Source organism: Chrysochloris asiatica, unplaced genomic scaffold (genome assembly GCF_000296735.1).
Source record: "Chrysochloris asiatica unplaced genomic scaffold, ChrAsi1.0 scaffold00034, whole genome shotgun sequence".
In the NCBI taxonomy this organism is placed as follows: Eukaryota; Metazoa; Chordata; class Mammalia; order Afrosoricida; family Chrysochloridae; genus Chrysochloris; species Chrysochloris asiatica.
In genome coordinates this window covers 11137059-11148119 of record NW_006408552.1, presented here as the reverse complement: position 1 = coordinate 11148119, position 11061 = coordinate 11137059, and the positions used below count along the sequence as shown (strand labels likewise).

The 11061-nt window shown below is 49.7% G+C and overlaps 1 protein-coding gene across 1 annotated transcript; it reads left to right on the top strand.

Annotated features, from left to right (window-relative positions):
- Window positions 1-232: 232 nt before the first annotated feature.
- Window positions 233-9727, top strand: TMEM248 (transmembrane protein 248). The gene is made up of 6 exons (XM_006859720.1): window positions 233-403; window positions 2715-3000; window positions 5242-5392; window positions 6152-6335; window positions 8235-8378; window positions 9707-9727. The coding sequence occupies exons 1-6, from the start codon at window positions 236-238 to the stop codon at window positions 9725-9727; spliced, it is 954 nt and encodes a 317-aa protein (XP_006859782.1). The 5' UTR covers window positions 233-235.
- Window positions 9728-11061: the final 1334 nt, after the last annotated feature.

Here is an 11061-nt window from a genome sequence, read left to right as displayed (position 1 = left end):
TCTTGGAAACCCTATACAGGGTCATTATGAGCCGCAACCGACTCAACTGTACTTAGCAACAACAACATGAGCAATTTATGTTGTTTCTCCAGTTCAGTAATGAGTGATGACCTTCTTGCTCCAACCCCCCACTCCAGTACTACAAAAAGAAACAAAGGTGAGAATCCCTGCTGACCTTTGGCATGTCTTTCCAGCAGCTGCTAATGTTCCCATGAATGGCTTTCAGGTGTCGCTGATGAGAACAATGTTGAGCATCCACCCCCTGGAGAACCTGAAGCTGTACATCAGCAGCCGGCCCCCGCTGGTGGTCTTCATGATCAGTGTCAGCGCCATGGCCATCGCTTTCCTGACCCTGGGCTACTTCTTCAAAATCAAGGAAATCAAGTCACCGGGGATGACAGAGGTATGGTCTGGAGCATCTCGAGCCCTCCGGGACTTGACTGACTGTCCTTGTCCAGTGAGGACACAGCTTTTGGCTTCCTATACCCTTTTCTCTGGTTGGGACCTTTTCCTCCCAGTGGGAACAGTCAGTATTAATTTGCAATGTGTTGTCTTCCCTCTCTCTGTGACTCACTTTGTTAGGAAAAGATTGAGGTAGACCTCGGGGATACTGCGGTGGGGGTAGAACCACAGTCAAGTGAGTCCCGTGAATGTTCTGGTTTCCCTGTGCGTGGAAAAGGGATGTTGACACTAGACTGTTCTCGATTAAGTGTGCAATAACAATGATGAACAAGTCTGAAATAGTACGAGAATGGCCAAGACAGACTTGCTGGTTTAATGCTTCCCTCTTCTGACCCTGCCTGAATCTTAAAAGGCTGCACCAACAAGCTGCCCCCATATCAGGGATGAAAAGAACATTCTAGCCCCGTTTCTTCACCACCAAATCTCAGCAGGTTGGCAGCGCTTCCTTGCAGAACTTATATCTCTGTGGACACTCGGCCAAGGCCAGTGGGTGGGGTGGGCAGGATGTAGCCTGGGTAGAGGGGCCTCTGGCATTGGCCTTGACTGGTTTTCAAATTGGAGTCAAGCTCTAAGGGACAGCGGTGCCCAAAGGCTGCAGAACATGGTTTAGGGTGAATTTATTGCTGTGTTTTTATAGTGACTGCATATGACAGAGTAGAACTGCTGTCCCTTAGGGAGTCGTACATGGTCGTCTTCGCAGAGCAAATCCCCCAGTCTTTGCTCCTGTGGAGACACTGGATGGGCCCGATCTGCCAACGTTTCATTTGGCAGCTGAGCACCTAGTTTGTTCCACCACGAGGAATCTTGATGATCACTTTGGTGATTTTGTTTTCACAAGAGAACATGAGCATGTTCCAGAGTCAGTGAATCAGAAAATGTGGTCCTGGATTCTGCCTCACTGTGGAACTGGAAAGTCCCTGATCTGCTGTGGGCCGCTGTGGCCTCCTGTGGGATATAAGGGATAGAACCAGACACTCATTTTCAGCCCCACCGCTGGAGACTGGTCAGCTGACTACATATGTGTTAGGAGAAATGGAATTCGATAGGTCCAGTAGCGGTCTAATGTAACGTCACGCACAGTTTGCTGATGCTTTGTTAGAGGTGGGTCTGCTTGACTGCTTGGGAATCGCTTGCTGGGCAAATGGCACTTCAGATTAATACTGGTGTTAGAGTCATTGGAAGGGTCATTTGGTTGCCTTCACAAGTGGCAGCTTTTTATAAACCGATGTTGCTGGGGAGGAAGACGTTCTGTGTAAAAACCCGAGCTCGATTCATTGTCGCTCTTTCAACTTGAGTAGCCTTTAATGTAAACCCTGGTGGACACATTGCTGCTGTAGCATCAGCCACTTCCGTTTTCCCAGGACATAACCAGCTCAGTGTGTTTTAGAAACTTGCTTATGGTTTCAATCATCAGTATAGGTTGTAGGTATTAAGAGAATCCTGCAAATACCTTTTCTCCTTCCTTTGAAATTGTTCCTCCTTTAAGGTGGACTCTAAGGCCCGTGCTGTTGGTAGTTCCTGTTGAGTTGGTTCTGACTCACAGCCGGCCCTGCACCATCCGCACAGTCGTTGCTGAGTTTGAGCCCATTGTTACGGCCACCGTGATAGTCCATCTCCTTGAGGGTCTTCCCTTCATAACGAAGGGAAAGAAGCACCAAACGAGTGTTGGTATTCACTGCTGTTTCAAGTTCTTGAGAGAGAAAGTAAGGCATCTGGACTTGACCTTTTGAGGATTTATTTTAAGGCAGGCAGCCTTATTTTAAAAGTAACAGCAGCCCAAAAAAAATCATAACTATAGCTGTTAAAACGATTTTGGGATAATAATATAATATTTTTTATTCCTTACTGTTGTTAAGTGTCATAGCAACTCTGTGTATAGGGTTTCTGGAGAGCTGCTGGTGAGTTTGAACTGCTGACCTTGCAGTTCAAACCGACCTTGCAGTCCAGTGCTTTATCCCATGGTGCCACAGTTTAAATCGGAGGCAGGTCATTTTCTAAAGGATAATATACTGTTTGGATTTTTGAATATTTTCTTGCATAAGTGGGTTTGATCTCAGCTTTTTTGATACCTCATGCCAGCGAAGTGTTTATAGCGTCGATTGCCAATACTTCAGGGGTTTAGGAAGGGCCGCCGTGATGCCACATGAAAGGATGACGGCGACATGCCCCTGAGCTGTCCTGTGCCCTGTGTCCCTGTGGTGGGGCACTTTGGGACCACTCACCCTGACCCTCTCTGTGTCATTTTGCTTAAGGACTGGAACACCTTTCTGCTACGCTTCAATGACTTGGACTTGTGTGTATCGGAGAACGAGACACTGAAGCACCTCACCAACGAAAGCACCACTCTGGAGGGCACAGTGAGCAGCGGGCAGACCCGGGCCGCCACCCAGCCCCCTCAGGCCCTGGAGGACTCGGGCCCACTCAACATCTCAGTGGCCATCACGCTGACCCTGGACCCTCTCCGACCTTTTGGAGGGTACTCCCGCAACGTCACCCACCTGTACTCGACCATCTCTGGGCATCAGATCGGACTCTCAGGTACATGAGTATGGGACTCTCCTTCCAGACTTTTCTCCGTCCCCAGTGGCTTGACTTCTCCTCTCCAGTCTTTAGCTACATGGAGTCCATGGAACCACTTACTTCACTGAAACACTGTAAAGTACTTTAAAAAATAAACAAAATAATGAAGGGAACATAGGAGAAGGAGCCGTTTCCACTAATAAGATGTTTGGCGTGCGGTGTATGGCATTGCCATAGAGTGGATTCTGACTCCTAGCACCCCTGTGGGACTGAGCAGGGTGTCTGAGGCTCAGTCTGTGTGGGAGCAGCCAGCTCGGCCTGCTTTCCTTGACACTTGCAGTCCAGTACTCCACCCATGGCGCCACGCCGATGAGAGTGAGAAACTGAGGCAGCCCTGACTCTGGCCTGAATGTTTACTTAGCAAGGTAATTGTTAATTCAGGCCATCCTGTTGTTAAGTGCCGTCGAGTCAGTTCTGACCCATAGCGACCCTATACAGGGTTTCCGAGGGTGTAAATCTTTATGGGAGTAGAAAGCCTCATCTTTCTCCCGTGGAGCGGCTGGCAGGCCATCCTAGTGGGTTTTTAATAGGAATTAGGAATCTTGCTGCCAGTCTGCTGTGTTTGAGGGGCCAGCCTTTGTCCCATGCTATGCTAGCTGCTGGGACAAACGGGAAAAGACCTGTGACCTAGTCTTTTTCCTTTGGAATTTTGGGATTCTGAGAGAGATGAGGATATTGTGAACTGACCAAGCACCTAGAGTAGTTCTGGGTGCCAAGGAAGTGCTTTACACGTGTTGTTTAAATCACGTTATAAATGTGCACTGAGTACTGCCCTTTGAGCAGATCTACACCTGTGACAGACTGGAAGTGATCTGGGAGAAGCCCAGAAAGCAACAGAAGCTGGGGTAGTTGGGAAGGCTTCATGCGGGGGCCTTGAAGGAATCACCATTGGGTCTTTGACTAGCCAGAGCCTTGTAAAGTCCCCGCAGGGGCTAGGAATGTAACGTGCTTGCCAGCCTCCTAGTGACTGTGTCGGGTGAACGCTGCTCCTGAGGTCTCAGTAAGGGAGACTTCTGGGTTTCCCATATACCAAGTAGACTTTTTCCTTCTGTGGAGCTTATTACCTGGGGTTTAGTGGGGTTTGGCTAAGGGCCGTCACTTACCAGTCTTCGGAACTTCCTTAAGCCTCTTAAACCCTCTGACCTGCACAGTTGGCTTCATGCAGTCCACAGAGACAATGTTCTACATCCTACTTTGGTGAGTAGTCACTGGGGTCTTAAAAACTCTTGAGCAGCCATCTAAGGTGCAGCTATTGGTCTCTCTCTGTCAGGAGGAAAGAGGAGGGAAGAAAGTTGATGTCATTTAGAAACCATTAGTCCAGTGGACTTGGGAACCACATGAGCATCAGTCTCCACGACCCTGAATATCTCCGTGGTGCCCGTCTACCACTCCCAACTACTCTGAAAGGGGTCCCATTCGAAGGTCCTGGATAGACTGAGAGGAAAATGTGGGACAAATCTCAAAATCATAAAAAAAAGGCCAGGTGTACTGATCAGCTAGAGATTGATGGACTCCCCAAGACTGTGGTCTGTAGTCCCCTGGAACAGGGCTCATCCCTGTGGCTCAGTTTTCAGCCACACAAGAGACAGGTCTATCAGGGGACCAACAGCACTATGGAGGTATGCTCCCCTTAGATCTTCAGCCATTTCAGATCACAGGACAGCCTTGACCCCAGGGCTCTGTCCAGAAGGTTTAGGACAGAAGGAGGAATGGGAGCAGGTGACACAGGGAGGACGTGGGACAAGAGGGAACTGCAGTCAATGACAGGGAACAAACTGTGATCTGCTCTGTAAAACCTTCACCCAAATCACAATAGAAAGTAAGAAAGCAGCTGTCTGAGGGGAACAGCACCACTTCAGGTGTGTTCCTGGGTCAGTGGTGAAGTTTTAAGTGCAGTTGTACATCAAGAACTGTTTGAATGTGGTTAGCGTGCTGGACAAACACAAGACCAGCAGTGCTGATAGTTCACCTAGTCTGAGCCCCCCAACGTGGAAGGTGTCTGGCCTTGGGAGTGGCCTCTCTCCATGGGCCACAGTGTGCCTCTACACATTGTCATTTGAACCAAGACTGTTGTTCCTGAACCTCCACAAAGGCAGATGTTACTGGCTGGCTGAGTGATTCCCCAGGTGGTTTGATGTCGGGCCTTCCAGTCCTAGAGAACAATAAACGTGTGGGCTTCTGCTTCTTTCCTGTTTGTAGGTAGAGAGGCTCACGAGGAGATCAACATCACCTTCACGCTGCCCACGGCCTGGAATGCTGATGACTGCGCTCTCCACGGGCACTGCGAGCAGGTGGTGTTCACGGCCTGCATGACCCTCACTGCTGCTCTCGGCGTGTTCCCTGTCACTGTGTAAGTGATTTCCCGGAGGGCCCTTTTGGAATTTGCCGGATGATGGTTCCCTGGCACGTAGATACGTAAAGGCAGACACCAGGAAGGAAATGCTTCATGGGCTCTGCTCGTTTATGTGCTGGGCTGTCTGTCTTGGGGCGTCACCGTCCAGGTGAATTGGACTGGATCCATGGCTGATAGAGGAGAGGACCAGAAGCCTCTGATTCTAGCAGGGAGGATTCTGAGGGAGTTCAATGTATAAGTGGTCCAGCCATTACTGTTTCTGAAACTTGTGCTCGAGGGTTTTGGGTGCCAGCTTGTTACTGTTCTGCCTTTAAGTTTTCTTTTATTGGCCTCTGTTTTCTTTGTTAAGGGGACTTTTTGTTGTTGTTAAGAGCCGTCAAGTCGATTCTGACTCATAGCAACCCTATATAGGGTTTCTGTGGAGTTACTGGTGAGTTTGAACCACTGACCTTGCGATTCAAACCCACCTTGTGCTCCAGTGCTTATCCATCAGGGTCACATCAGGACTCTTGTAAAGGGAATAATGATCTGTAAATAACACAAAACAACACAAATCCGTGACCCTCCAGTGGATTCTGAGTCATCGTGACTCTCCATAGGGCAGAGTAGACTGACTGCCCAGTAGGCTGTAAATCTTCAAGGAAGCAGCCTGTCTTATCTTCCTCCCGCAGAGCAACTCTTCAGTAGTCCAGTGCTTACCCACAGCGTGGGCTGCCGAGCCCTGAGCACCTGTCTTTCCTTCCATCTCTCCTGCAGACAGCCACCGCACTGTGTCCCTGACACGTACAGCAACGCCACACTCTGGTACAAGATCTTCACCACCGCCAGAGATGCCAATACAAAATACGCTCAAGACTACAACCCGTTCTGGTGTTATAAGGGGGCCATTGGAAAAGTCTACCATGCTTTGAACCCCAAGCTCACGGTCATCGTTCCAGATGTGAGTGAGCAAGAGCATGCACATTGAGTGTGTGTCTGGGGACTGTTAGAACCAAACCCAACCTGCTGTCTTCCAGTTGATTGTGACTTGTCTGACCCCAGAGCACAAAGTAGGACTGCTCCCGTGGGTTTACAAGGGTTTACTCTTTACAGAAGCAAACAGCCTCATCTCTTCCCTGAATGGGAGTGGCTGGGGGTTTGAACCATTGACCTTTTGGAGCGCAGCCCAGTGCTTAACCCACGATGCTACCAGAGCTCTTATTGCTAGAACACACCCTGTTTTTCTCCTTGGGCTGCCTTGTCCCTTCTAGACTTCTGCCTTGGACAGCAGACCAGGTTGAGTGGTAGAAACTTGGAAAAACATGCCACACTTTTGGTTGAGAAAAACGTGTCCCATTCTTGTGTGTTTGTTGAGGAGCTGCTGTGCTCCCTAACTCACAGAGTGACTGTGCCAACCATGTGTAGCCAAATGCTTGGTTTACAGCCATGTGAGCAGGAAGTGGACACCAGGAGTGGAAAATGATGATTCATTGGCTGAATACTGAGGACTGGTAGGATTTGGACTAGCAAAGAGAAAAGGGGGGGAAGACCTCATAACCTAGTCCTACAGGTGGTCTGAAAGCTTAGCTTCAAGTCAGCTGTACTGCCACTTTGTAAAGCAGGCCTTGGAGATACTGCGGGTTCCGCTCCAGACCACCGCGGTAAAGCGAATAGCACTCTAAAGCAAATGTTCCGGTTTCACCATGTGGAGAAAGGTGGTGTTGACGCTAGACTGTTGTCTGTGCAGTGTACAGTAGCTTGAGGAGAAAGCTTGGAATCTTGTAAGAATGACCATCTTGGGTACAGACGTGAAGTGAACACCTGTTGTTGGAAACTGCAGGGTGCCACAGACTTGCAATGTGTAGAAATCTCAGTCTCTGTGAAGCACAGGCAAGCCCAGCAGGGTGAGATGTACCTGTGATGAAGACCTTTGTTCTTTTGTCTCGATGATGCTAGTTAGGGTGGAGTTCTTCTGTGTGAAGGGGACTTTTTGTTGTTGTTAAGAGCCGTCAAGTCGATTCTGACTCATAGCAACCCTGTATAGGGTTTCTGTGGAGTTACTGGTGAGTTTGAACCACTGACCTTGCGATTCAAACCCACCTTGTGCTCCAGTGCTTATCCTCCAGGGCCATATCAGGACTCTTGTAAAGGGAGTAATGATCTGTAAAGAACACAAAACAACACAAATCCGTGGCCCTGTTTTGGGCCTGTTTCTTTTCCATTTTCCTATGTACGATTTTCATCACATTGTGGAAGTTGGTAGACCGGGGCCTGTAGGAGTGAGCAGTAGACAGCAGACTGATCCTGCCTAGCTGAGTCACTTAGACGTTCTCCTCAGGTGGGCTCTATGGGGTTGATGAGGTGGCGTGTTGGGAAGACGGGGGAGCCAGGAAACATTTCTCAGTGCTCGAGGCTGATGCTGCGAGGAAGAGAAGGAGTAGAAACACGTCAGGGCCCCTGTGGGGGCTTTAGAGAGGAGCGAACCATGGCCTACCTCGGAGGCTTCTCTCAGGGAAAGGCAAGTGCTAACTCATGAGAGGTGATGTGGACGAGGTGGGCACACAGGCCCGGTGGTCAGCCAGGGAGAAGGTGACAGAGCCTGTGTGTGTGTGTGTTGGGGGGAAGGGGGTGTCGGACAGTGTAGAGCCTCACGGCCAGGGCAGAGACAACGTCAGGAAGGTGGGGGTAGCCTGGCCCCACGGGACACCACAGCGTCACTTAATGAGAGTAGGTTTAGAAGCCGAAGGAAATGCCTCCTGCCGTAGCTTCAGACTGGCCACTGAAGCCTCTGGAGGAGGTGGCTTTGTCTGTCTGTGTGTCTCTCTCTACTGTGTGCCGACATCTGCTTTTATTTCTTTAGGACGATCGCTCCCTCATAAACCTGCACCTCATGCACACCAGCTACTTCCTCTTCGTGATGGTCATAACCATGTTTTGCTACGCCGTTATCAAAGGCAGACCAAGCAAATTACGTCAGAGCAATCCGGAATTTTGTCCTGAGAAGGTGAGTCAGGAGGGGTGGCCGGCCGGGTGTGACGCCTGTGCGCTGTGTGCACCAGAGAGCCTCCTCGTCCACCGTCTTCCTGCAGAGATGTCTGGGCCTGCCTTCCCCCCACAAGTACTCTTTCTTCTCCACTGAGATGACGGTGTTGGCACATCAACCAGACACCCAGCTGTGGTACTAAAGGCACCGGTGCTGGGGATTATTCTCACTGCCTGACTGGAGAGCAGCTGATGTGGGTGGGCTCCCTGTTCCCCGCTGTCTAGAGCACAAGTCACCCACTGACGATGGCTTGGGTGGGGGTGGGTCTAACCACTGTCAGCACCATCCGTCACCTGCTACAGCAGGAATGGGGTCAGTCACCAGAAGACACCCTTTGGATGATCCCACTTAAACCCCATCATAAGAATAGGCAAATGGGTGGAGACCTTGATGAGTGGTTACTGAGGAAAGGGAGCAGGGAGGTTCAGGGAGGCGAGGGGGAGGTGGCAACTTGGCCCCAGTGATAATGGATGGTGCAATTCCTGTCAGGGAGATGGCCACGTTGCGCACCTGAGAATGCCCCATGGGTAATGGGCCATCTGGAGGAGGGGGTGCTTCAGGCAGTTCCTGGTACAATTCTTAAAGCCCCCTTGTGTTTTTACAGTAAGAATTTTTTTGTGTGTAGAAATAAAACAAAAGGACAGCGGTATCTCAGGACAGTGGTTCCGTCTCAGGACTGTGTCTGACAGGAGACACCTTCTCGGGACAGTGGGCCCACAGATGGATGTGTCTGGCGGAAGACTGCAGCTTGTTTTCATTCTCTTCCAGATGCGACTTTTATCCCCATTTAAAAAATATGTGTTTAGTTTTTGATGTTGTTGGTGAGACTATCCACGGCAGAATGTCCACAGTTGAGCCGTTTGTACATGAACAACTCAGTGATGAAGAACACGTTCTTCCAGTTACACAGCCGCTGTCACTCATCTTTCCTGAGGCGTTGCTCCCCCGTGAACAGAAACTCACGGCCTCCCAAGCGTCCTCTGTAACCTCTCAAGTCGCCCTTGTCATTGTGGTCCCACCTAGATAGTTTTTAAATGAACATAAAGCTCAGGGCAGACATTTGTTCTTAGGTAGACCCAACTAACCTGTTTGGTTGTAAGACTTTGGGGGACAGTTTTGGTTTAAGGTTTAGAGATGATCTCAGGGCTCTGGTGTTGGTTTAGATCAGGACCCTAAACGCTCTGGTGTCCGACGCCTGCCTTGCAGCGCCCTGGTATGTGGGCAGGGCCAGCAGGCTCAGGTTGCCTGGCCTCCCCTCTGACCGGCCCACCTGTCTTGCTCTCTTCCAGGTGGCTTTGGCTGAAGCCTAACCCCCATCTGTGTTTCTGAGAGAGACAGAAAGAACCACAATCATTACCTGCTGAACCCGGCCCGGGCCTGGGCGCTCTGTGAATACGTTGTCTTGCAATGTTGGGTTATTCCAGCCAAAGACATTTCAAGTGCCTGTAACTGATTTGTACATATTTATAAAAACCGATTCAAAATTGGTTAGAAGATGCACGTGCTTTGCGCCGGGCGCAGCCAGAACCCATCACCCTCACCAGTGGACTCGGCCCAGGTGTCTGCGTTGTGCCAGAGAGTGTCTGTGAGTCTCACAGCCTTGGAGCAGGCCCTGATGCTTACTAGGGCCATGGGGGCGTTTTGCTGCTGGTGGGGTTGAGCTCTGCTGTGGTTCTGCCCACTCTGTACAGAATGTTTGAACCAGTCTGCACCTTCCATATACAACACTGCATTTCTAAAGCCTCTGATCCATTTTGTTGATTGAATGTGTCTGTGGCCGAATAATCACAGCAACAATAATATGTTTCTCTCCGTTTTGCTTGCAAGGAAATATCCATGTCTTTCCAGGATTTATTTTTGTTTTTTGTTCTTCTTTTTTTTTTAAAAAAACAAACAAACAAAAATAAAGTAGTCACATTTGAATACTACTCTAGTTAGGACAGACTTGTGCTTTTCTCCTGAGTCCAAGTTCAATATTTCCAAGTCCCATCCCTGGTTAAGATCTAATATCCCTTTCCACAGGGATTGTGAGGAAGCTGGTCTTATTGGGGTTGGCACAGAATGGCCCTCGGTGTTTTGCTCCTCTCTTGCCCTTCCCCTCCATCACACAAGTTGTAGCAGCTTCCTTGCTCAAAAGAGTTTACAGGTTAAGTCAGTGGCTGCTGTGAGCTGCCGTCTCGATTCCCACTCAATAACTATAGGACAGGGTAGAACTGCCTCCGAAGAACTTCCTAAGCGGCCATATTTATGGAGAGCCCTGGTGGTTCAATGGGCTAAGCTTTGGGCTGCTAATAAATAGCAAGGTTGGCTGTTCAAACCCACCAGCCCCACTCTATGGGAGAAAGACAGAACTGTCTGCTCCAGTAAAGATTGACAGGCTCAGAAACCATGTATTAGGTCAGCGTGAGTCGGAGCCCACTCAATGGCAGTGGAGTTTTGAGAGTGCCAATCACCAGGCCTTTCTGCCGCTGCTGAGTTTGAAGTACCGTCCCTTCTGTGAGCAGCGTAATGGTTGCACCACCAGGGATCCTTGGCAGGGAGTCTTTGAGGAGAAGAGAACAGTGAGTCAGTCTGATGGTCTCTAAAGCGTATCTCCTGTGACAGTTGGGGGTAGACTCCTCTCTGTCGATTTGTATTTGTTTAT

What these genes read in the sequence shown, in the direction of transcription:
- TMEM248 (XM_006859720.1), top strand. Translation starts at nt 236, where the DNA reads ATGAGAACAATGTTGAGCATCCACCCCCTGGAGAACCTGAAGCTGTAC. An exon ending in GGCGTGTTCCCTGTCACTGT is followed by an intron (nt 5,393 to 6,151) that starts GTAAGTGATTTC and finishes TCTCTCCTGCAG; the next exon opens with ACAGCCACCGCACTGTGTCC. An exon ending in CGGAATTTTGTCCTGAGAAG is followed by an intron (nt 8,379 to 9,706) that starts GTGAGTCAGGAG and finishes GCTCTCTTCCAG; the next exon opens with GTGGCTTTGGCTGAAGCCTA.